This window comes from Panthera tigris, chromosome C1 (genome assembly GCF_018350195.1).
Source record: "Panthera tigris isolate Pti1 chromosome C1, P.tigris_Pti1_mat1.1, whole genome shotgun sequence".
NCBI lineage: Eukaryota > Metazoa > Chordata > Mammalia > Carnivora > Felidae > Panthera > Panthera tigris.
Genome location: NC_056667.1, coordinates 171,717,779 through 171,740,614, shown reverse-complemented (window position 1 = coordinate 171,740,614; position 22,836 = coordinate 171,717,779). Strand labels below are relative to the sequence as shown.

Genomic DNA, 22,836 nt, shown 5'->3' with positions numbered 1-22,836 from the left:
TTTGAGAAATTAAAACTATTTTAGATAGTTTTTGAAACCTCATATATCCTGATATTCTTTAACTGGCCTTTAAAAACTGCTTTAGCTATCCACAATAAAGAATGTAGATATCCACAAAAAATAACAGGAACTATAGGAGACTGTGTTTCCTCTGAATCTGCAAATGAAGATTATAATTTCAGTCATCCTTATTTTACTGTTAAGGGCATTTCCCTGTATTTCTGTTCTTTAAAAATGCCAGTTGAAACTGATTTCCTTAGGAAAACTAGCCTGAGACTTTTAGAGTGATCCACTGAACTGACATGGCAAGTCCCTGTAAATCATGTGACTAAAGGAATGAACCTGTGCAACCAGTTTTCCTGTTGGCCTGGAATAACAACAAAAAGTGCATTCCCATATACCTGTTGGAGGAAGGAAATCACAGGACAATCACTATTCACTTATGGTTTTGCTATTGCTTTTGCACTTACCTCGAAGGGTTTTACATCCAGTCGTCCCACCTGATTCAATGAGATACGTCTTTCTCTCTGTATCTTTCCTACATTAGATGTGTCTGGTAAGGAGTAGCTTCTCCCGCTTATTGATGCTTTTCTCAGTTCTGTTATGCTATGTCCAGTTTTTCTCAAACACTCCATTTTGAGTTTCTCAAGAGGTTGGGTTTTTACAGAAAGTACTGCTAAGTGTTCTGAGATAATTTCTGGATCTATTTTGATTGCTTTACTCCCAACGTGTGGAACTATTTTAATTGGAAAATTCTCATTTGAATCTTGATATGGCTCTTCTTCCTCTAACTCAGGGAGTGTATCAATAGCCACATGCTCTTGGGCCTTTTGAATAATTTTATTAACATCTAGATTTCCAGAGAGATTAGCATTTGAATTCTTTGTGCTAACTGTATCTAATGGAAACTGTGAAACTCCATTAATAATTAAACCAGCCACGTTTTTAGAGAAAACAGTGTTTGTACCTTTTATATCATCATAGAGTTCTTTATGGGTTCCAGATTGTTGCAGTACTTTACTGTATACAGAATCAATAACCTGAGAAATCATTTCTATGCTTTCTGGATTTAAAAAGTGTCCTTCAGGATCAGCAGCAACAAGATTAATGTTACTTTGGGAAATTTCAGCTGTCACTGATTTTGTCAGTTGAGATGCAATTTTATTTAACTCAGGCTTTGATAAATTTTTTGCATCTTTGCCTGAGGCACTTGGCAACTTTACTATTTTAGCCAAGAACAAGGCCAGTGCTTCCTCTAAAAACCTGGCATCTAACATAGACTCTTTTTTGGATGAAGACTTTTCCTGGGACTTAAATTCATCAACAATTTTGACCACTTTTTCCAGAATTTTGACAGCTTCCAGAACTAATTCTGAACTTGATGCTTTGTCCTCTACTTGAGGTTGAAATTCAGAATTGGAAATTTCCTTCACCATTAAAAAACCTATTACATCAGAGAGGACATTGCTCTTACCCATTAAATCCTTAAACATAGAAGTGTGTGAGCCAGAGTGCTTTAAAACACTGGTGTAAACAGAATTAACTACCTTTTCAATAGTTTCGTTGTTAGCTAAAGGTACAGTAGGCAATTCCTTGGCTGGTGGTGCAAGTTTAATCTTACTTTTGGAGATAAATTCTTGTATTGAATTTATTATTTTTGAGCTTATTTTTTGCATGTCAGTTTCTAGAGATTTGGTTCTTTCCTTATCCACTTTTGGAAACACAGATAAAAGCTTTGATAAAAATTTTACAGCAATTTCTTCTATCATGTTATAAGGCAGTATATGAACATGTGATGGTTGAGACTGGGGAGCATCAGCAGTTTGGATAACATCTTTAAGAATATTTTCAACAACACAGTCAACTTCTGCACACTGATGTGGAGTTAGCTCTCCAGAAAAATAGTTTTGCAATTGATTGCCAGCCACTTCTCGCATAACTAAGTCAACTATGGTTTCTGAAAGGATTCTGCATCCACTGGCTACACAGTTTTGTATAATCTCTTGTGATCCAAACTGTGATAAGAGGTTATTATAAATAGAATGAATCACTAATTGAATAATTTCATCATCATTGGGATGCAAGGATTCCACATATTGTATAGTCATATCTTTATCATTGGAGATTGCTGTTGTAACTGTATTTAATAAATTCATTTGAAGGAAGTCCAATTCTGTGAACCAACTGTACTCAGATGTTTCTACTTCAGTGTTGGATTCTGTTAACAAAATTTTGGATAAAAGAGCAAAAATCACATTTTCCAAAAATTTGTGAGGCAGCAGGATGGTATATGGTGATAATGTTTGACATTCTTTGCTGGCTGTTTGTGCCACCTTTCGGATGTTTTTGACATCTTTAGATTCCAGAGGCAAACATGCTGAAGCTGGAACTTCATCACAAACTTCATCACAACTTTCATCACAAAATATGAAATCAAGTTGATGTTGAAAAATTTCATTTATCACTGTACTGGCTAGTCTTCTTGCTAAATTTTCCCCATTACTCTTTATATTTTTACAAATGGAATCCTGAGATCCATATTCCTTCAAAATATTGCATACAGAAGAATGAACAACTTTGTCAACCAATGTTTTATCAATTACTTGTATTTTATCTAAAGCTATCTTATTTGATGAGGGTTTTCTAGTCACTTTATGCATATGTGGCATTCTATCCGCAGTTATTTTCTTAATGTTGGATGATGTTTCATCTGTAGTTGATTCTTTATGCCAAAGAAGTGCTTTAGGAACTGATGACAATTTATCTACAGGTGGAAAAAACTGATTTCCCTTATGTGGCCTAAATACCTTAATTTGAGCATCTGAAAATTCCTTTAACAGTGAGTGCATAAGTTTCACAGCTGTGTCATAAAGTTCAGATTGATTTTCATCATCTCTTACATTTTGATGTCTATCACATGTTTGTGTTTCTGATGAGGAAGAAAAGATCAATTTGTTAACCATTTCAGTGATAACATCTTCTAAAAATTTAGCAGGAGCAATTCCGGGTTTAGTTTTTGGTGGGTAGTGAGGACTGTCTGATTTACTGGGTTCATTTTTAATCTCCTTACTCTTCACTTTTTCTGTTTTTTTCCCTCTCTCTCTCTCTTTCTCTTTCTCTCTTTCTTCCTCTCTCTCTCTTTCTTTATTTCTCTCTTTCTCTTTGACAGGGAGATTTTTGTTAATTGAGAGGGATGAATCCTTCGTTGAAACAGACTGTGTGAAATCTTCACCAACTTCTTGAATTGCAAGCAATGTTGTATCATTTGGGACACTACGGGGTTTTGAATAATTTGCTGATTCTGGAGAATTACATATTTCTAAGATATTGTCATAAATGTTTTCAGTGACATTTTGAACATACTCATAATCTGAGTATTGTTTCTCACTTATATCTGTTTGAGACGGAGAGTCTTTTCCATCCTCATTATTTGGCGTTTGGGTAACTGTTTTCAAAAAATTCTCTGCTGTGGTCTCTGTATTTCTTGCTTCAGATGTCAAAGATAACTGAAAGGGCTTGTCTTCTTTTTTAAATGTATTTTCTCTTATATAGTCAATCTTCTTTTCAATGTTTATTTCAAATTTTGGTCCAAGTACTTCCTCCTTATAGTCTGTATCATCAGTAGGAAATTGTATGTTTCTATTATTATATTGTCTCTTCTTATATTTTGAAACTGGTATGGTTTTCTTCTCAATGTGATTGTTTTTTAGAGTTATCTTTAAATCTGGCTCCTGCATAACTTTACTTTTCACACTGGTGGTTGGAAAAGTAACTCTTGATAAATTCTCATGGTTTTTAATGGAAGTTTCCATTTTATTTTCTGTCTCTTTCTTTTTGTTTGCCACACTTTCAGCTGACCCTGATAACAGGTTAACTATGTTGCTTTTCATAATTCTAGTTGCAGAGGGAACTATTGGATCTTGGATGTCACCTTTTTTCATTGAGGTCTCTTCAGTTTTGAGTCTTTTCTTTCTACTTATTGTACCTCTGTCTATTTCCAAAGTGTCCAGCATGTTTGTCTCGTCTATGGTTGCAAAACTGTGTTTACATGAATGTTTTGGTAAAGCAAGTTCATTCCCTTTTAAGCATTTGTTTATCTGTGTAGAGGTTTGCTGCGGTAAATGCTGAACCCTTTGGGTGATGTTATCTGGATTTAGAAATGAAAAGAAGGTGGAAGACCAGTCTCCTGAAAAAAGTGGTTGAATCTTAAAAGCAGAGATTGCCTTCTGAGCTAAAGTGGCAATCATTTTTATGACAATGTTACTTTTATCAACCTTCTGAATATCACTAGATCCATACTTTCCTATGAACTGATCATACACAAAATTGGATATTTTGTCAACTGTTTCTTTATGAATTGGTGGAAAAGAAAGCGTTTCTTCAGCATTTGGTAGAACTTTAATTTCACTTTTCCTAAATTCTCCTATCAGAGAGTTTGCAAATTTTATAGCTAAGCCCACAAGGTCTGGCTCTACCATTTCTTTTTTCTTAGAATCTTTAGTAATACTTGGAAGAGAATAAAATTTATGAACAAGCTCAACGATTACATCTTCCAAAAATGTAGCTGAATAAAGAGCAGGCTGTGTCTTTTCTTTATCAGGTTTACTAAGTACAGACACATGCTCATAATCAGAGAAGTCACTGGAAGATGGTTCTTCACCATGTAAAAATGGATGCAGATGATGATCCATGATTTCTTTCATGATGAATCCAGCTATTTTACTGAGGAATGAGCCTCCTTTTTTGTCTGTACCTTTCTGTACTTCAGCTTGAAATTCAGATTTCTTCAAAATATTATTACATATAGAGTCAACCATACTCTCAATCACTTCTAATTGCATACTTTCTGCATTCTCCTCTGCTGTGGCAAGGCGAATCTCATGTTCAGAAATTTCTTTGATAATTTCGTCTGTCAGTTTCGAAGTTGCATCTACAAACTCACCATCGGATGTAACTTCTTCCTCTTTTAGTTCACTTTCAGTGTCAGTTGAAGGGAAGATATGCACTAGCAGCTTGTAAATCATATCTTCCAAAAGAGAACGAGGCAACACAGTAATACATGATGGCAAGGTATGGCTATCCTTTGTGATGACATTGAGCACATTTCTGATGATATTATCAGCTTGAGGGGAAGAATAGGAAGAAGACACTAATTCTCCTGAAACTAATGACTGCACCTGATAATCATAAATTTCCTCCAATAGCAAATGATATATTTTTCTCCCAAAACAAATAGTGTCACATTGTACAGCCCTGTATACTTGCATCAGAGATTTATAATCATCTAAAATTTTTTCATAAATTAGGTTGACTGTGTTTTTAACAATTTCTTTATATCCTTCTGAAAAACACATGTCATCATCAAAGTTATCTGCAACTAAAATCTCTGATGTGGTAAACTCCAGAACAATCGAATTTACTAATGTTGTAACAATACCAGTAATTTTGGCTTTTACTGTATCTGGGTTTTCAGCAGCCAAGAAATTGTGTGAGAATGCACAAAGGAGTTTACATAAAAGCTCAGAAATTACCTCCTCCCAAAACACAGCCGAGTTCACAATGAAAGATAACTCTCTTTTTTTAGGATCTATTGCTTTCTGTTTATATGTTTGATCAACTGCAGCTGAAACAAGAGTTTTATCTTCAGATAAAAATGACTGAAGATGGTGGTTAAAGATTTCTTTTATTATAAAACTTGCTATTTTTGAAACAGTTATATTACTTATACATTTTTTATCTCTTGTAAGGGATTGGTATAGATTTGAACATGAAAGATCAGCATAAATGGAATCAACCATAGACTGGATATCTTTTTCTGAAATCATACTTTGTTTTTCATTCCCATGTTTAATAATACATATTGCATGTTTTGAAATTATTGACATAATTTCATTTATCAGTTTTGTGACTGTATTATTTAAGTCTGATTGAGAAGTATCTGGGTGTTCTGTCATGGAGGCCAATGGAGTCATCTGAGATATAAGCTGAGTGACAATTTTTTCCAAATGAGTATGTGATAACATGGTAGTATATATTGTTGATGCCTGCCTTTGAAATTTTGATTTGGTAATGTTACACTGAAGTCTTTTTATTAAAACATTAGTATTGAGTTTGGAGTGTGACTTAAAAGGAATCTTTCCTATGAGGTGTGGATGAATTTGGAAATCAAAAGTTTCAGCAAGGATGATTTTAGTTATCCTTGCAGCCAATGTTTTTGTGTCATTTAGAAAATCTTTAGGAGACATTATTTCCATTTCATATTCTTGAAGAAGTTTGCTGTATGCCATATCAATAATGTTCTTGACTGCATCTCTCTCCACTGGAGGCAAACACAGTTGTTCCTCAGCATTCTCTAGAATGCTAACTTCAACTTTTGAGAATTCCTCTGCTATCAAATGGATGAGTTTCTCAGCTTTATCAAACAGTTCATCTTCTGAATCCCTTACTGATGTTGTTTGTACAATGCCTAACACCCTGTGGAATATTTTGCTTAAAACCCCAGAGACTACATCTTCCAAGAAAGTTGAGGAATAAACACTGGCATAAAACCACTGTTTTCTCTCATCATCAAAATATTTATATGATGAAGAAGGTAATAACTTTCCATCCTCAAATGGCTGAAGATGTTTTTGACAGATATGTTTAATGATAAAACCTGCTATTCTATCAATAAGAACATCATTACTGCTTGTGATATTTTGCTCAACTAATTCTTGAGACTCAGAGTTTTGCAAAATATTTTTGAATACTGAGTCCACGAGATGCTGAACATCATCTTCGGAATAAACAAACTTGGTTTCTTCTTCATTTTTTGAAAACCGAATTTCATGTTGGGAAATTTTCATCCTAATATCACTGATTATCTCTGAAGCAATTTCGTTGAAATTCGTTCTTAATCTGTCTTTTGGACTTTCTCTATCTGGAACAATGCTAGATGCAGGAGGAAAGATTCTAGATAATAGTACTCTTACCATGTCTTCCAAAAACGTGTATGGCAGCAAGGTGTTATATGGAGATAAATTCTGACTTGTCTTGGTAGATTTACTGATGTTACCAAGAGTTTCCTGAACAATATTCTCAGCCATTGAAATAGAAGAGGAATATGATGACACATCCCCAGAAAATAGAGGATGAAGAAGGTAATCTGAAATAGCTGCTACAATTAACTTTGTAATATTTTCCACAAAAATATCACTGTCTTCAGACTCTTTATCAACCTCAGGGTCTAGCCCATGCTGTTTTAAAACATTTCTATAAATCGAGGTGACAAGTTTATCCACAATATCTGTATCTGCAGAGGTGTAAGACTGTTCTTTGCCATCATATAGAATGTGAATTTTAGCTTTGTTAAAATGGTTATTTATTGAGTTTACTATTTTTTGGGTCATATTTTCTAGTTCAATTTTAGTGTTATGCTTTGGACTGAAAATCTTTGATAAAAGTCTGGCAACAATTGCCCCTACAAATGTATCAGGATAAATACCTGAGGGTGATGGCGTGTGGGGTCTCTGTGACTCTATAACTTCATTGAGAACCTGTTTAACCATATTTGATACGGCATCCAATGGAGTCTTTGGACGAGGTAAACCTTCTCCACACAAAAATGGCTGAAGATGATTTTCAATAATCTCTTGGATAATAAAACTGGCTATTCGGTCAATCATAATTGGGCTTCGGCTGGCTATACTTTTCTGTATTGAAACAAGAGAATCAGACATTTGCATAATATTGTGATAAACGGTATCCACCATCTTCGGGAGGTTTTTTCCGCTACATAGATACTGATTATCATATATAGTGAACCAAATTTTATGTTTTGAAATGGCTGACATAACCTTATTTATTATACAGGTAGACATTTCATTGAAATCTGAACTCATGAAATACTTGTTTCCCAAAGGGGAGGTCTTGTTGGGTGAAGGAATCAGTTGAGATAAAAGTCTTCTGATGATGTCTTCTAAAAATGAATGTGACAACATGGTGCTATAGCCTGTTGAAGACCTGAACTGGGAAGTAAATTTTCTCAAGTTATTTTGAAGTTTCTGTAATATAATTTCAGCTTGGAGAGGGTAATATGAATTTGGTATGAGCTTTTCTCTGTAGCAAGATGGGAGTTGGTAGTCTAAAATCTCCAACAATATGTTATTAGTTATTTGTTCTGCTATTGAGGTATTGTCACATGCCAGATTATCATCACAACTCACTTTCAATTTATATTGCTGTAAAACATCATAATAAACTGAGTCAACAATTCTACTAATCGTTTCTTTATGGATTGGTGGAAAACACAGCCTTTCTTCAACATCCCGTAAGACAGTGACTTGTGCGTTATTAAACTTATTTACTACACCATTGACAAATAATGTATTCATCTCATTGAGCCGGCCCTCGGTGATGTTTTCATTTTTTCCCCACAGTGAAGTAGAGAGATTAAAAAACAGTTCTGAAATTATCTCCTCCAAAAATGTGGCTGAATACACACCGATATTTATATCTCCTGGATATAGCTTATTATGGATGGGTATTGAATCCATATCCTTTGTTCCCTGTCTTTTGAGAGGGGACACAGAAGTGGAATTTACTGAACATTTCTTGCCAAATGGTGATTGCTTTTGGGGGCTAAACCCTCTGAGATTATTCAGGGATCCTGTCAAAGCATTACCTTCATAATTCATGAATCCTAAAAAGGCTTTACCTTGTCCTAATTCTGTTAATTCTGGCCTTTGTGCATTTATGAAACTAGACTGTATTTCTCTTCCTGTGTGCCTCAAATGCTTGTTTGCAAAAGGTGGGCTTTGGGGGAGTTGTGTACTGTGACATAGTTTGTCCATCAATGATTTAACCAAGCTGTGGGAAATAATAGTAAGCATAGAGTCTGATGATAATAAATCTTGATCCATTTCTGCCAGATTTTCCAAATAGTCTGACATATAATCTCCTTGAAATTGTTCACAGTCCATTGCTCCCTTACAATAATCAAATTCTTTGTCTTCTACACTTTGCAGTATTTTTAAAAGTTTACATTCTTCTGCTGATATTTCATCAGAAAGAGGGCTATTATCAAGAAAAACAGTGCTTGTGCATTTTTCCAAAAGTGTTCTGATAAGTTTCTCACACACGACATTGAGAAGAAAAACTGATTTGGGGGTGAGGCCAAAGTTATTTCCAAGTACGCTATTAGTTTGCTGCTCATTTGAGGATGAGAAAAATGTTCCTGCTTTTTTATTAGAATTCATGGCCTCACCTGGATATTCATCTGGTGAAAATAAATCTAAAACAATATTAAAAACTTTATTGACTACCTCTTTGGATTCACAAGTTTTTAGACTACCAACCAGATTGTCTAACTTACATGCCAGATAATTTAATTTCTTTTTTTGAAGGAGACGATCTATTTGGTAAGTAGATGCTTCACAATTTCTGGATCCTTTCTGTCTTTCCATGGTATTTGTTTCATTGCAAATGGGCACACTATTTTTTCTAAGCACGGAAAATGATTTTTTTCTTCCATTGCTTTCAAGATGATGGTTTTTTCCTGTTTCTCTGGACATTACATGAATTACTCCTGTTAAAAGATCCTGAAAGAGATTATCAAAGTCATCAGCAGCTACTCCTGGACAGTAAATGTACTTTGTTTTTAAAGGACACATTTGTTGTGCAATGTCAACCTCTATAATGTTACTGTTAAAGAGGATTTCGGTAATGATTTCAGAAATACTTAAAGCAAGTTCTCCAATAGAAATTGACCTACTCTCAAACATTTGAGAATCAATTGAAATAATCTTGTTAAATGTTGCATTTTGGCTTTCCAATGCTTTCTCTTTTTCTCTACTATCTTTGGTGTTACCAGAAATGCTTGAAGTTAAATGGCAAATGACAGACTCAGTAAGATGTTCACAAAATTGATTAAGTGAAGAATCATTGTATATACTTCTTAGAGGCTGTTGTGATTCACATTTTTTCCTTGATAATGTAGAAATAATAGATTTCTCCTCACTGGAAACTGAAAAAAAAAAAAAAAACCTGATCATTTTTAGCACACATGAAGAGAAATATATAAAATTCAATATATTGGAAATTATTTACATATAAATTTCACCTATGGAATATCTCACTAAAGAAAATGAAAAACATAATCAAGAAAGATATTGGATTTTTTTTCATATATTTATTTCCCACATGTAGAATCTTTTTTTTTCCCTCACCTGTAGAATCTTAATTTTAGCCAAAAAATTGAGAAAATAATCCTAAAGAATTCAAGTCTCCAAGTCAAGTGCCGATATCTGTCTTGCTTAAATGGGTAGGGGCTCTAAGAAGCTGCAAATCATACAGAGAAATGATTTCCAAGTTTAATGTTATAATCTATCATGTCTCCAGTGATCTCTAGAGAGCTCATGTAATTAATTTTTTTTAGTGAAAACATTTAATGTTAGGCTATTCATTACTTTTAGGATGTGATGCAATAATGACTTGATTGAAATGAAAATGTGCTAGGAAGGCTGGGGATAGGTTGCAATGTCAGCAGAACTGTAACCCCTCGATTATAGTTTGTCATAACTCTACTCTTTTTTCTATTCAACAGAGTATTTATTGAAAATCATATACCTACTTAGGATGGCCAGCTTCTTGGAAGTGGCAGCCAGAAAAACACACTATTATTTCCTCAAAATATCCTCCAGATGTAATCATCTATTATATATCTGCATGTAAAGTCAGGCAACACTCTGTGGAGATGGAAGCTTTAAGCCTGGCTTTGACTGCTAGACAGGATTTGGTCATATTGAGATGAAGGGAATGAGGAAAAAGAGTATTCTAAGGAGAAGAAGGAGCAGGAGTAAAATCACTGGAAGGCCTTGAACATGTCTGGAAATAGAGAATGGATTTGATAGAAAGGGACAAATACCAATGGGATGAATTCATGAATCTTCTCTTTTTTTTCCCCCCTTTATTAGTCTCTAAATTTAGTTAGGCTATGTTTGGAGAAAGTCTGTTTATGAGCTTGAAATTGCAGACACACAACTATCCATCTTGAAAGAATGCCAGTTTTGGGGCACCTGGGTGGCTTTGTCAGTTAAGTGACCGAGTTTGGCTCAGGTCATGATCTTATGGTTCATGGGTTTGAGCCCCACGTTGGGCTCAGTGCTGACAGCTCAGAACCTGGAGCCTGCTTTGGATTCTGTGTCTCCCTTTTTCTCTGCCCCTCCCCTGTTTGCACTCTCTCTGTCTCTCAAAAATAAGTAAAAAATGTTTTAAAAAAATTAAAAAAAAAGAATTTCAGTTTTAAGGATGAGAAATGATCTCCCTATGCAGGTGGGTAGGACTGGTAGTATGTGTTCTCCTATTAAAATGATTGGCAAGTGATGTATATGAACTGATATTATAGCAACTAATTATTGCAATTATTGATCCAGTTCAGGGACATTTTAGTATTATTATATTAAATTTTATGAAATTTCCAATAATCAATAGGTTTTGAGATGCAAAAATGGCTATTACATATGATTTAACCTCTTAGAAAAGAAGTGAAAATAACTTTGTGAACATATGTTTAGACTTTAAGGATTGTAAGAATAGTGGAATACAAACAAAACAAGATTGGTAATACCTCTGTCCTTATAAATAATGACTAATAATGGCAAAGAATTCAACTGTACACCTTGGAAAGAGAAATTGCTAACCTTCAATCAATTAACTGTGTATTTGGTATGGGTATAAAGAAGTCATGCAAAAAAAAAAAAAAACAACTTTAAAAACACTTGGGAACTTGTATCTCATAATCAACCCAAATCCCCTCCTTTAAAATAATCCCATTTTTTTCTCATCTGCATATATGGAAAACAGCAATAGACTTACTTGTTCAGATTCAAGCCAGGTGTATGTTAAACTTTTTTTCTTTCTTTTTTTTTTTTTTTTTTTTTTTTGGTATCCTGATATATTAAGAAGTAATTAAATACTCCACCTCCAAGGCTATTTTTAGAAAAACAATAAATGCAGCTTCTTGGATAGAAGAGCTTTTATACATATCTATTTTTTTCTGAATTATACCAACTTTTAAAGTAGGTTGTTTCTTGCTTACCTCTAGTTTCAAAGTTCTTGAAATATGTGACCACAGATGTGGTGATATGTCTTGCTACCAAATGAATTTCATTTGGACCCAGCTCGTGATCAGCAAAAGTGATGACTTTAACTTCCTTCAGGGTCTTTATCTTTGTGTATCTCTTACTTTCCCATTTTTGCAATAAAGAAAAATCTCCTCTACTGGCTTTAGGTTTTTTATTTTCTTCTTCAGGTATACAGCTGTTTTTTTTATCACACATTCTAAGCAGACTTTTTTCCTCATTCTTTTGTCCGGATATTATAGACACAGAGTTTTGCTTTGATATGAAAAATGGTTTCATTGTTTCCATGTTTTCATTAATGCATGGTTGACTTGGAAAACCATAGCTTGATAGCACAGTACTGACAATATTTTCTGCAGCTAAACATATTTTGAGTGGAGATACAGTTGTGTGAATTTGGTTTGGCTCAACTGGTTTTAGAGGTTCATAATGAAATACTCTCGGATTTTCACCTTTTCCTATTTCCATGAATGACATGACTTGTTTTAATGCTGCTTCTGTGGATTCATTTGCTTTATTAAACAGTTTTTGTAAGACACTTCCTTCAGGGAGAGAGCTGATTCCTTTCATGGTTTGGTCAAAAAGGCCAAAGTTCGATTCCCTCGGGCTGTAGTCTTGTACTGGGTTTCTAGAGCATGATGTTATATTTTCTGAATCAAGCATTTCCATTGGCTCTGAGCTTTTAATTGTACATTCTACAGAGGGTCTGGCATATGAGGGTAGGTTCAATGAAGGCTTATGCCTTTTTTTCGTATTTTCCTCTGGATAACACACAAAACTAGGTACACTGATTTGTGAAGGATTATTTCCCAAAGTAACTTCCTTTAACTTTGTCATGGGCATTTTCATATCGGTTGCCAATTCAACTTGATTAACAATATAGGTATTTTCTTTTCCTTGGAACAAACTTTCCTTTGGAAGGTTATTGATATGAGTGCACTGGTCCATTAGTGTGCCAATGATCTCACTTGCTATAACAGTCTCTTTCAATGTACTAACTAAAGATGGTTCCACTTGGCTTATTTCTTTATCTAGCTTGTTCTTAATTATACCAAGCATGTCACTGACAATATTAACAGCATATGTAAATAATTCTGAATGGAATGAGTGAACCTGTAGAAGGGTATTCTGTATGTTTTCCTTGGAAATAATAGTATTTGAATTGGGTTCATCAGAAAACTTTTTTAATGGTTGTAATTTTGGCAGCATGTTTTTGCTTAATAGCCTCTGTTGGATAGGGAAAAAGTTTTCTATAGGCATTTTCACTATTTCTGAAAACTCATATTTAGAGATATATTTAAACTGCAAATCTACAAATGACTCTAAAATGTTTAAAACCCTTTCTATAATTTCTCTAACAATTTGGTTGCTAGATCCCAGAGAAATTTGGTTTATTGTCTTTGTGTTAGATATTGGTACACTGCCGAGGATGTCCTTGATTGGCAAATCATATTTACTTTTAGTACTAATATGTTCTTTTCTACTTGCTAGAGTTTCTTGCCTACCTGGAGAGGGCACCTGGGACAAAAAACAGAGCTGTAATTTTTCAAACAGCATTTCAATAATTTCCCTTCCAAACATATTAATTTGAGCTTTGGTGTCTTCAACTCTAGTAGAGGTTCCTTTAAAATGATTATAGAACCTGCTTTCGCAATCCTTAAGATGTGGCAAATTTAAAAGTGAAAGAGAATGTTCTAATTCTTTTGTTTTTATTGGGATTTCAGTCAGCACATTTTCAGCTATCGTCATTAGTGTATACTTTTCATTTTCCATATCGTTTGATTCTGCTTGCCATTTGTCAAACAATTTTTTAAATATACCTTCTTTAGGAAAAATCTGTTCTAGCTGTGAAGAAACATTTTCCAAGTAAAAACATGCTTGTTGTTTGGCAATATACTCTGCATCTGAATTCCCCTGTGTAAGTCTGAGATCATCCACATGTGAGCATTTGATTGGAGAAGCCACATTGCGGTTACTTGTAGCATATAATCCTTGCAAAACTGTGTTAACTATTTTATTTGCTGCCATGATTTGATCGAATGGTAAAGCTTTAGCATTTATCATTGCTCTAGTTTGCTTCATCTTTTCAAATTCTTTCACAATTGTTTCCAGGATATTACTTACTATATCTTTGGCATACATTTTTAGTTCTGAAGTGGGCAGTTTCATTTCCAGTAAGTTTTGGGCATCACCTGTTGATTGGGTGTGTGGCAGCCCAGTGGTAGCCTTGGACTGATTGCCTTTTGGAGTCTTCTCTCTAGGACCTAACTTGGTCTTGATCTTGACCTTAGAACCACTAGGTCCTAGGTGTGATTTTGTTTTAAATTTAGGCAAAGGAGTAACTTTTGATTTTGCTTTTAAACTTGTTTTAAAATCTGGTTTAGGGCTGCCCTTAGAGCCCACTTTAGAACTGTGTAGCTTTCGAGGTTGCAACTCATCAGAACAACTTTCAGGGGACAAGGTCTCTTCTAGATGAGTTGAGGCAAAATTTATGATCTTATTAAGAACCATTTGGACTAAATCTTTCCCCACTTGCAATGGTGAATATTGAAAAAAATTGTTTTCTAATAGAGAGACATTTTGACTGCCTGCATAAGGATAAACCTGCGGTATCACACATCTGGTGGGATTACACCCTTTTCCTACTTGTTTAGTTTCTTTGATGCATGCTGCTTTCTTAGACAAGGTATCATTGTTGTCAGATGCTTCTTTTTTGTTACTTTCATTTAATGATGTAACTATAGAGTACATTTTCCCCAAAACACTTTCGACTATGTTATTTGTTACGCTGTTAATCTGTGATTGAAAGTTTTTTTGTGTTATGTCTGACGTTTTAATTTTAGAATTAGATACAAAGTGGGGGATTTCATTAAATGGCTGCAAATGGCCTATGATTTCCATTATTCTTTGATGAACTGTAGTTAACACTTCTTCCACTGCACTGAGCAGTGCAGCCTTTTCTTTTTGTTTTGATTTTCCATTTCTCATAAATATTTCTTCCAAAAAAATATTCTGGCTTTCTTTTTCCAATGCCATTTGTTTTTGTTCTAAAGGATATTTTGAAAACTGAGATAGTTTATTTTTCTCTTGCTCTCTTTGTCCTAGCAATATTTCATTTGATACAGTTAGTTGTGAAAATAATTGAGGATTGTCTTTTGAGTAAACACTAATTTCCTTTGCAGATCTTTTATCATATAAACTCTCTAAGATACTGTTCACGATTCCACTCACTATGATGTTTTCTTGGAATAAAATGTTGTTTGGATATGGATACATCTTTTGGATTTCTAAGTCTAAGTCATTTTTAATAAGTGTCAAAGTGGCACTGGCAATGATATCAGCATATTCCTTGAGAGTAGCTTGTGATAGATGAATTGGGGACTCAAGATTTTCTCTGTACCTTGCAAAAGTGGAATCTGTGAGTTCTTGGCTGAGGATAGTTTTAGTGGATATTTTCAGGACATTTGATTCCACTTGGCTTGATTCATGAAAGATGCTATCATCTTGTTTATAATTTTCCAGTTCCAGGCTATCAAATGACTCTTCTTTAGGCTGGAAAGCCAGAATAATTAGTGAATCTATTCTTTCTGTGGCAAAAGCTTCTAACCTATTGAAAATAATTTTAGTAATGAAGTTGGCATTTTCCTCACATGGGTCAGGAGCAGATTTATTGGCGTCTTCTTTCTCTATTGTTATCTGACAATCATCAGCATAAGCTGATTCCAGATTTCTTGAGGATGGCCAATGCTCTGTTTGTCTTTCACTTTTTGACCCCATAAGAGGAGGCTGTTGACACTCTGCTTTTGAAGATATGTCACAAACAGTCAGGGGCAATTTTGCAGAAGTAAGATTCTTTGCATTTATGCTAAGCATGACAATAGAACTGAGATTATGAAGAACAATATCCACTATATCATTAGATATCAAAATGACATCTGATTTAGGCACTGAAAGTTTTGGGATAATCTTATTTGCATCCTCAGTGAATATCTCAGAGGCTCCAGAATGTTTTCTAGCTATGCTACATTTCCGAGTGGATGTGGCACAAGGTAGATTATTCTGATACAGTGTTTTTTCACAAATATCACATAAGATACCTTCAATGGTATCTTGTATTTGAAACTGAAGTACTCTTCTATATTCAGTCTTATTAAACAGCTTTTCAATAATACCTTCTTGTTGATCTGAATTAATCTCTTCCTCAGAATTGTTTTCGTCACATTTTCCTTTAGATGACACAATATCTAACACCGTTTTAACAATTTGACTTGCAATATTTTCAGAAACCACAATGTTATGTGTTAATAAAGGACTTCTTCCCCTTTCTTTATCTAACCCATGTTTGATTCCTTGTAAAATTTTTTTAGCCACTTCTGTTGCATATGTATTTAATTTATTTAAGGAGAGTTGGCACACTGAGTTGGTCTTTTCTGAGGTAATACTATCCACTGAGCAAGGGGAAAATTGGTCTTCAGAATACAAATCTTTGACTGATAATGCTTTGCTTAATGCATTTTTATCCAAAGCCACTGGCACTGTGAAGTTGATTTTGGGACAAAAGAGAGATTTTACTTTGGAAGTAGCAAAAGTTTCTAAATTTGTTAATATCGCCTGTACAATATCTTCAACTACATTTACTTTAGCCTGTTTGTCAACACTGAATCTGGACTTAGGAGTACAAGGGTTCTTGTCTAGTACAGTAACAGAAGACTTCCCTCCATTGGTGTGTTCATGTAAAGAAACATTTGCTCTAAAGGTGATGGTTTTATACCTATTTTCACTTGTGTTTCTTTCTGGCATGGCAGCTGCATAAAGCTTATGAAATACAGTTCTAACAACATCATCTGCCACTATGATTACATCTGCTTCAGACACTAAAGGACCCATCATTTTATCTATTTTATCTATAAATTGAACAGATGTTTGAGGAATTGGCTCATCAGTGTTGTGAGGGATGCCACTTAAATGAGAGTGGGATAGAGAAAGCACGTTCAACTGATTGACCAACGCACTGTGGAAAATTTCATTCAAAATGTTTCTTATAATGGGAACGACTGGAGATTTCTGTGGTTCTTTGAGTTTCACTTCAATTTTGCTTAAGGCTCTCTCTAGAACCCACTGTTTAAGAGAATCTGATTTAGTTTCTTCTCTTAATAATGTTCTCTCTACAGTGAATTCTCTCTCTGTATGTGAGGCATCTTCAGGAAATGAATCTGATTCAGCACCTCCAGGAAGAAAATTTCCATAGGTTGGCCTGTATTGATAAGTTTTAGTGACTCCCTCTTCAGATTCAGTTTCATTAAACATATCTGAGGACACTGCATCTAAAATTAAATTGACTATATTCTTAAGCACTTGTTTCTCAGGTGGTAGGGTATTTACACTTGTCCTTAAATCTAATGAGTTCATATTTAATTCTGTTTGAATAGCTTTCAAAATAGTACTTGATATCTTTTTTGCATTCATGTATAAAGCAGACTGCAATAGTTCTTCATGTGTGTCTGTGAAAATACTGGGACTTTCACATTCCAAGTCGATCTTATTGCTTTTTTCATTTCCATCATTAACACAACCCAGAGTTTCTAAATTTCCATTAGCAAACCTTTCCAGTTTAGCAAAAACCATATTAAGAATATCTGAAGCTACATTTTTCAGTTCATTTGGATGCATTTCTTTTGTTTTTCCTGTTTTGGAAGTCACCGAAGCCATGGTTTTTGTTGTGCTTTTTGTCACCTCTTTATTACCCTCCTGAATCATCCTGGAAACTATGCTGGAGATCATGTCAGTGCATTTGGCCATTTCCTTAATAATTGAAGCAAATGATAGGCTGTCGATATCAAGAGATTGAGACTCTGAGACAGCTTTAAATCCAGAACTTACAAAACTGGTATCCGTATCAAAACTGCATAATTTTGCAAGGATGTATTCCAAAATTGTTTTGGAAATGATCTGAATATTAGACTTCAATGCAGGAGCCATTTGAGGATTTTCATTCTCTTCTCTGCCTTGTTTACTACCACAAGGTGGCTGATGGTGAGGATGGGCTCCTATGAGCTTACATAACATTTCATATAGTATTTCTCCAATACTGTCTAACACTCGCAATCTGGCATTGCCTTCGAGATCTTTTGCATTTACAACACTATGGAGAGCACAGGGAGTAGCCAAACATTCGTGAAAAGATTTTTTATCCTGCCCACTTGGCAAAATGTCTTGTTCATCAACATCGTCAGATCCATAGGAAGTTGCAGGCTTTGGCTGGTCTGAAGGGAGTGAAATATTGCTTTGATCTGAATGTCCACTAGATAACATTTCACAAATACAAGTTAATAACGGAGATTCCATAATGTCATCATTGAGATTTGAGACAAGAGATTCTAATTTATCAGTGTCAGCAAAAAATCCTTTACCTGTAAGCAATTTGGCAGGGTCTATTTCCCTATGATTTAGGGTTCTGTTACTGAGTTCTAGTTCATTCTGGATAGCACGCAAAACAATGTTTACCACTTTAGTTGTGTAAGTACTAAGTTGAGATTGTAATGAAGATTGCCTCACAACTGAAGGTTTGAAGACCATCTGCAATTTCTGACAAATGAATAACTTCAGCTTTTTAACAATTGTATTAATGATCTTATCGGCAATGTCATCTATGGGTTGAGGTTCACTTTTTTCAGATTTTAACAGAGAAGGCCTCACAGTATCTACACTGAATGAAGATAAATATTTCACTTTCTTTTCACTGTCAAGCCATATTTTTAATGGCTTTTTATTTGGTGATTCTTTGACCATGTGAGGAGTATCAGAACTATCTAGAGAAGATTGAACTGATGATGAAATGGAACCTTCGGTGGTATTTGGAATGCAGCTTAAGGCCTTATGGAGTATATTTAACACAGCGTCTGTTATTTCTTGAGCCACTGCACCAATTTCTGACATGGAGAACATCTTGTCCATCCATTCTTGATGTGACAGTCCTTGAGATTTTTTTGAAACAAGAACAGAAGAAGCTGCTTTGCCACTTTTACTGTCTAAGTGATCAGAAGATAGGTCCTTGAGCATTTCTGTTAAAATACTTTTAACTATGTTTTCCGAAGCCTTTTGTATGTGATGCTTTTCATCTTGACTGAAAATCAAACTGTCTCTATTCAGACAGGGTTTTTCCTTTACAATTTCTTTATTATTAAAAGATGGTAGCCCAGTCTTTAATCCCTCATCGCAAAATGCAACTTTGTTTCTTCGAGAAGTAGCTCCTTTAAGTGGTTTGCTATTCCTCTTGTATTCAAAGCAAGTGTTCCCTTTTTCAAACCAATTCTCAGGAATTTGTTCCCGAGATTTTGGCTTTTCATCTTTAAAAGATGAATCAAGCACATTTTTCACAATTCTGTCTATTTCTTCATTATCATCTTCAGAATAAAGGACCATGCCAGGAACATTAACAGGTGGAAATGGTCTTCTAGACATAGGACCATTTGATAATCTAGTGCCAGTAAGTCTGTACTTTCCTTCAGCGTCAGAAGGACTTCTTAGTCTAGAGTGTCTACATTGTTTAACATCTCCTTTTCCTGGCTCCTGATGTAGCTGAGTGAAAATATCATCAAGAAGCTGAAGGAATATTACTGTTTCTTCAGATGCAATAAGTCTCTCGTCATTAAGTTCAGATTGTATGTATCCTAGTATAGTGCTGATTGCTTCCTCTATATAGCCGACCAAAGAGGACTGGGAAAAAATATTTGACATTAAACTTTTTATTTCATCTTTAACAATTAAATTAGCAGCATCAGGTTCAGGACTACATTTCTTTTTGTCGGCTCTTTTGAGGGACATGTATGTTGGGTCTGTCACAGGTTGCTGATCGGAAAGTTCAACTGCATCTTCAAGATGAGGCAGTTCATTTCGCTTACAAGATGCAAGAGTCATCAGCTTTTCTAAAATGGCATGTACCATATCCTCTGCAATGTCACACATGGGTTCCACATTAGAAGGCAGTGAAGCTTTTAAAGGTTTTCCATTTGATGGACTGAGGTATTCTCTATTGGGTATTAAGCCCGGCTTAATGTCAACTGACAGATCTTCTTGTGAAAATATCTCAACACATTTTTTCTCAACTGCAGACTGTAGCTTCTCAAGCATATTCTCCACTATCTCTGAGGCTGTTGAGCAGATATCAACATTGTAAAGCAGGTCTCCCTTTTCAGGTTCACTTTGGTCCACAAAAACTTCAGCCGTAACAGAAGAAATAGAGGGAATGGCCTGTGTTAAATCAGACATTATTTCTTGAAAAATGCTTTCCAAAATCAATTCAGTTTCCCCTTTTAAGTGGCATTTAAAGTTAACAAAAACATTCTTCAAATTCTTCATTTCATCCATGGCTTTTGCTTTTTGATCAGGAACAAGTAGACTCTCTAAGCCATCTGTTTCAGTAGTAGCATCCTTAGATTTTTTTGTGCCTGTTTCAAATGATGTTAAAAGGTGGCTATCCGATTTACAAGTTCTGAGCTTAGGATTTGCATATACCATACTGGTTTTATCATATTTGAGTTCTGATGTTATAGCTGGCCCTTTCACATGGCATGTTTCTCCCACAGATGTTCTTTTGATGTGAGCAGAAGGTGGTTTTAAAGGTGTGGTTGGTTGCCTTATTGAGACGTCAACCTCAAAGGCACAGGGCTCTTGCTGAAATGTTTTAGTAGTAGCAGATGCGTAGCTTCTGTATGTAAGCTCTCCACTGCATGTGCTACAGAAACTTGAACTCTCTGAAGAGAGGATGGAGTCCGAAGACCCTGGGTATGCTTTATTCCGGAACCTTTCTTCGTATTTCGTGATGGCTGGGTATAATATACTGGTCACTGTAGCTACAACCCAGGTCATTACATTCTGAATTATACTATTCAGTTCTTCAGAAGTTACCTGGAAATGAGGCAAGAAGAATGAAGAGAAAATCATTTAATAACTTATTCTATTCTGGGACAGAGGGTAACATTTAATTTTTTATATAGAACAGTGAATAGCTGGATACTATCATAAAGAGAACATAATGAATTTATTTAGAATCTCAGATTAATTTCAAATCGACTTATTCTGTACTGTAGTAAAATATTTTTTGTAGGTTTTCATTTGATTCACATTCCCTCAGAAGTTTTTTATTGTTTTTTCCCAGCATTCATTGCTGAGATAAATGACTTTTTGATGAAATAGAAAAAAAATCTCACCAAACTGCTGTCTAGCTACATAACAATGCTTCTGCAAGCGTTGGCAAGAAGAAACAGTGTCTACAACCCAGAAATATTATTTAGTAATATACCAGATTATTTACAACAAAGTATTTCTGAAAACAGATGTGGTCAAAACACTTGGGTGCTTTCAGAGGCATCTGTCTGTCTAGCTAAGATGTAAGGATGAAAATAAGCCATCTCTCCTTCCCATTCTCTGCTGCAGAGGTGAATTTGTGATTTATATATATATGGAAATGACTGCAGCTAACGTTAAGAATTATTTGATAGCAACAAAAGGAAATGCTTATGGAGACTGAATCACTTTGTATTGAACAAGAGTATCAATGCAAACTATTTTAGGTAGGAGGCTGAGAAAAGATGATGCAATGAAAGAACAAATTAGATAGAAAAAAAAAGGGCTCCACTAGACTGGAGTCTGAAAGAGTCAGGAGAGGAAAAGGGTAGAGAAATTGAATTCCTCATTTTGAGCCAGAAATATAAACCCAAGGACCAGATTTGGATAACCATTTTCTTAGTAGTTAATGGTGGTGTCACAGATTACACTGGACCAAAAGCAGAAATAGAATGCATGTGTAGAATTCTATCAACCACGACTTATTTCCTGAAAATAAATTTGAGCTTGCAAAAATTCTTTTGCCTATAATAAATGAGTCATCTGCTTTTAAATTGTTATTACTCTTAAGACATAAAGGCTATAAACATAAGTAATTGACCTCAAAGTCTGGAAGGCTAGTATGATGTCTGTAAAGAGGCTGCTCATACCCAACATATTACCTTAAGTTAGCATGGAAGTATTCATATTTCAGGGCAACATTCAAAGAAAACTTAACATCTATGCAACATACTCTCTCCTGATATATTGGGAGAGTATTTAGAGGCACCCTAGGGAGAACAATTCTATCTTATTCTAATTCATGAGTCTTCCAATATATTTTTTTCACTTATTGTACAATGGCTAGTGATTTGAAAACATATTTTGGATGAAGGAATATATTGTATAATACTTGTTTTATATAATGACATCCTAAATCAAACATTTTTAAAATAAAATATAAATTTTAACAGAAAAAGTAATTGTCATAATCCACTGCAATACATAATAAACTAAGACATTCTATATACACTACTTTTGTATTCAAACTTTATTACCAGGAATAACTTTTTAAAAATCTACATTATTATTCTTAGGCTAGGTGTGAGAAAGAGTTTCTAAATTTTATATATGAAAGAGAGATATTCCAAAAGTTTTCTAAGTAGTGAAGTATAGGAATTAAAACCTAGTTTTCATTTGCTTTCCATTTTAATGTTAAACTAAGAAATATTCCCTTGAATCAAAGCTTTTATATTTGCTACACACTCTATGACTTGAGCAAGTGTCCATGGGAAAAAGTATGTCAGAGTATGTGTTGTTCTCCAACCCCTTTCTATTTCCTGAGTGGTCTGACTAGTTCTAGACTAGGGCTTTGTAAATTGGACCATATTAT

The 22,836-nt window shown here is 34.7% G+C and overlaps 1 protein-coding gene across 4 annotated transcripts in view; it reads right to left on the bottom strand.

Moving 5' to 3' along the window:
* Positions 1–22,836, bottom strand: part of FSIP2 (fibrous sheath interacting protein 2) — a 97,914-nt gene that overhangs the window by 36,080 nt on the left and 38,998 nt on the right. For all 4 annotated transcript variants that reach the window (XM_042994870.1, XM_042994872.1, XM_042994871.1 and 1 more), the window contains 2 exons: positions 12,077–21,026; positions 471–10,003 (listed from right to left, as the gene is read on the bottom strand). In XM_042994870.1, coding sequence (XP_042850804.1) covers positions 471–10,003; positions 12,077–21,026 — 18,483 coding nt within the window. The remainder of the gene's footprint in view (positions 1–470; positions 10,004–12,076; positions 21,027–22,836) is intronic.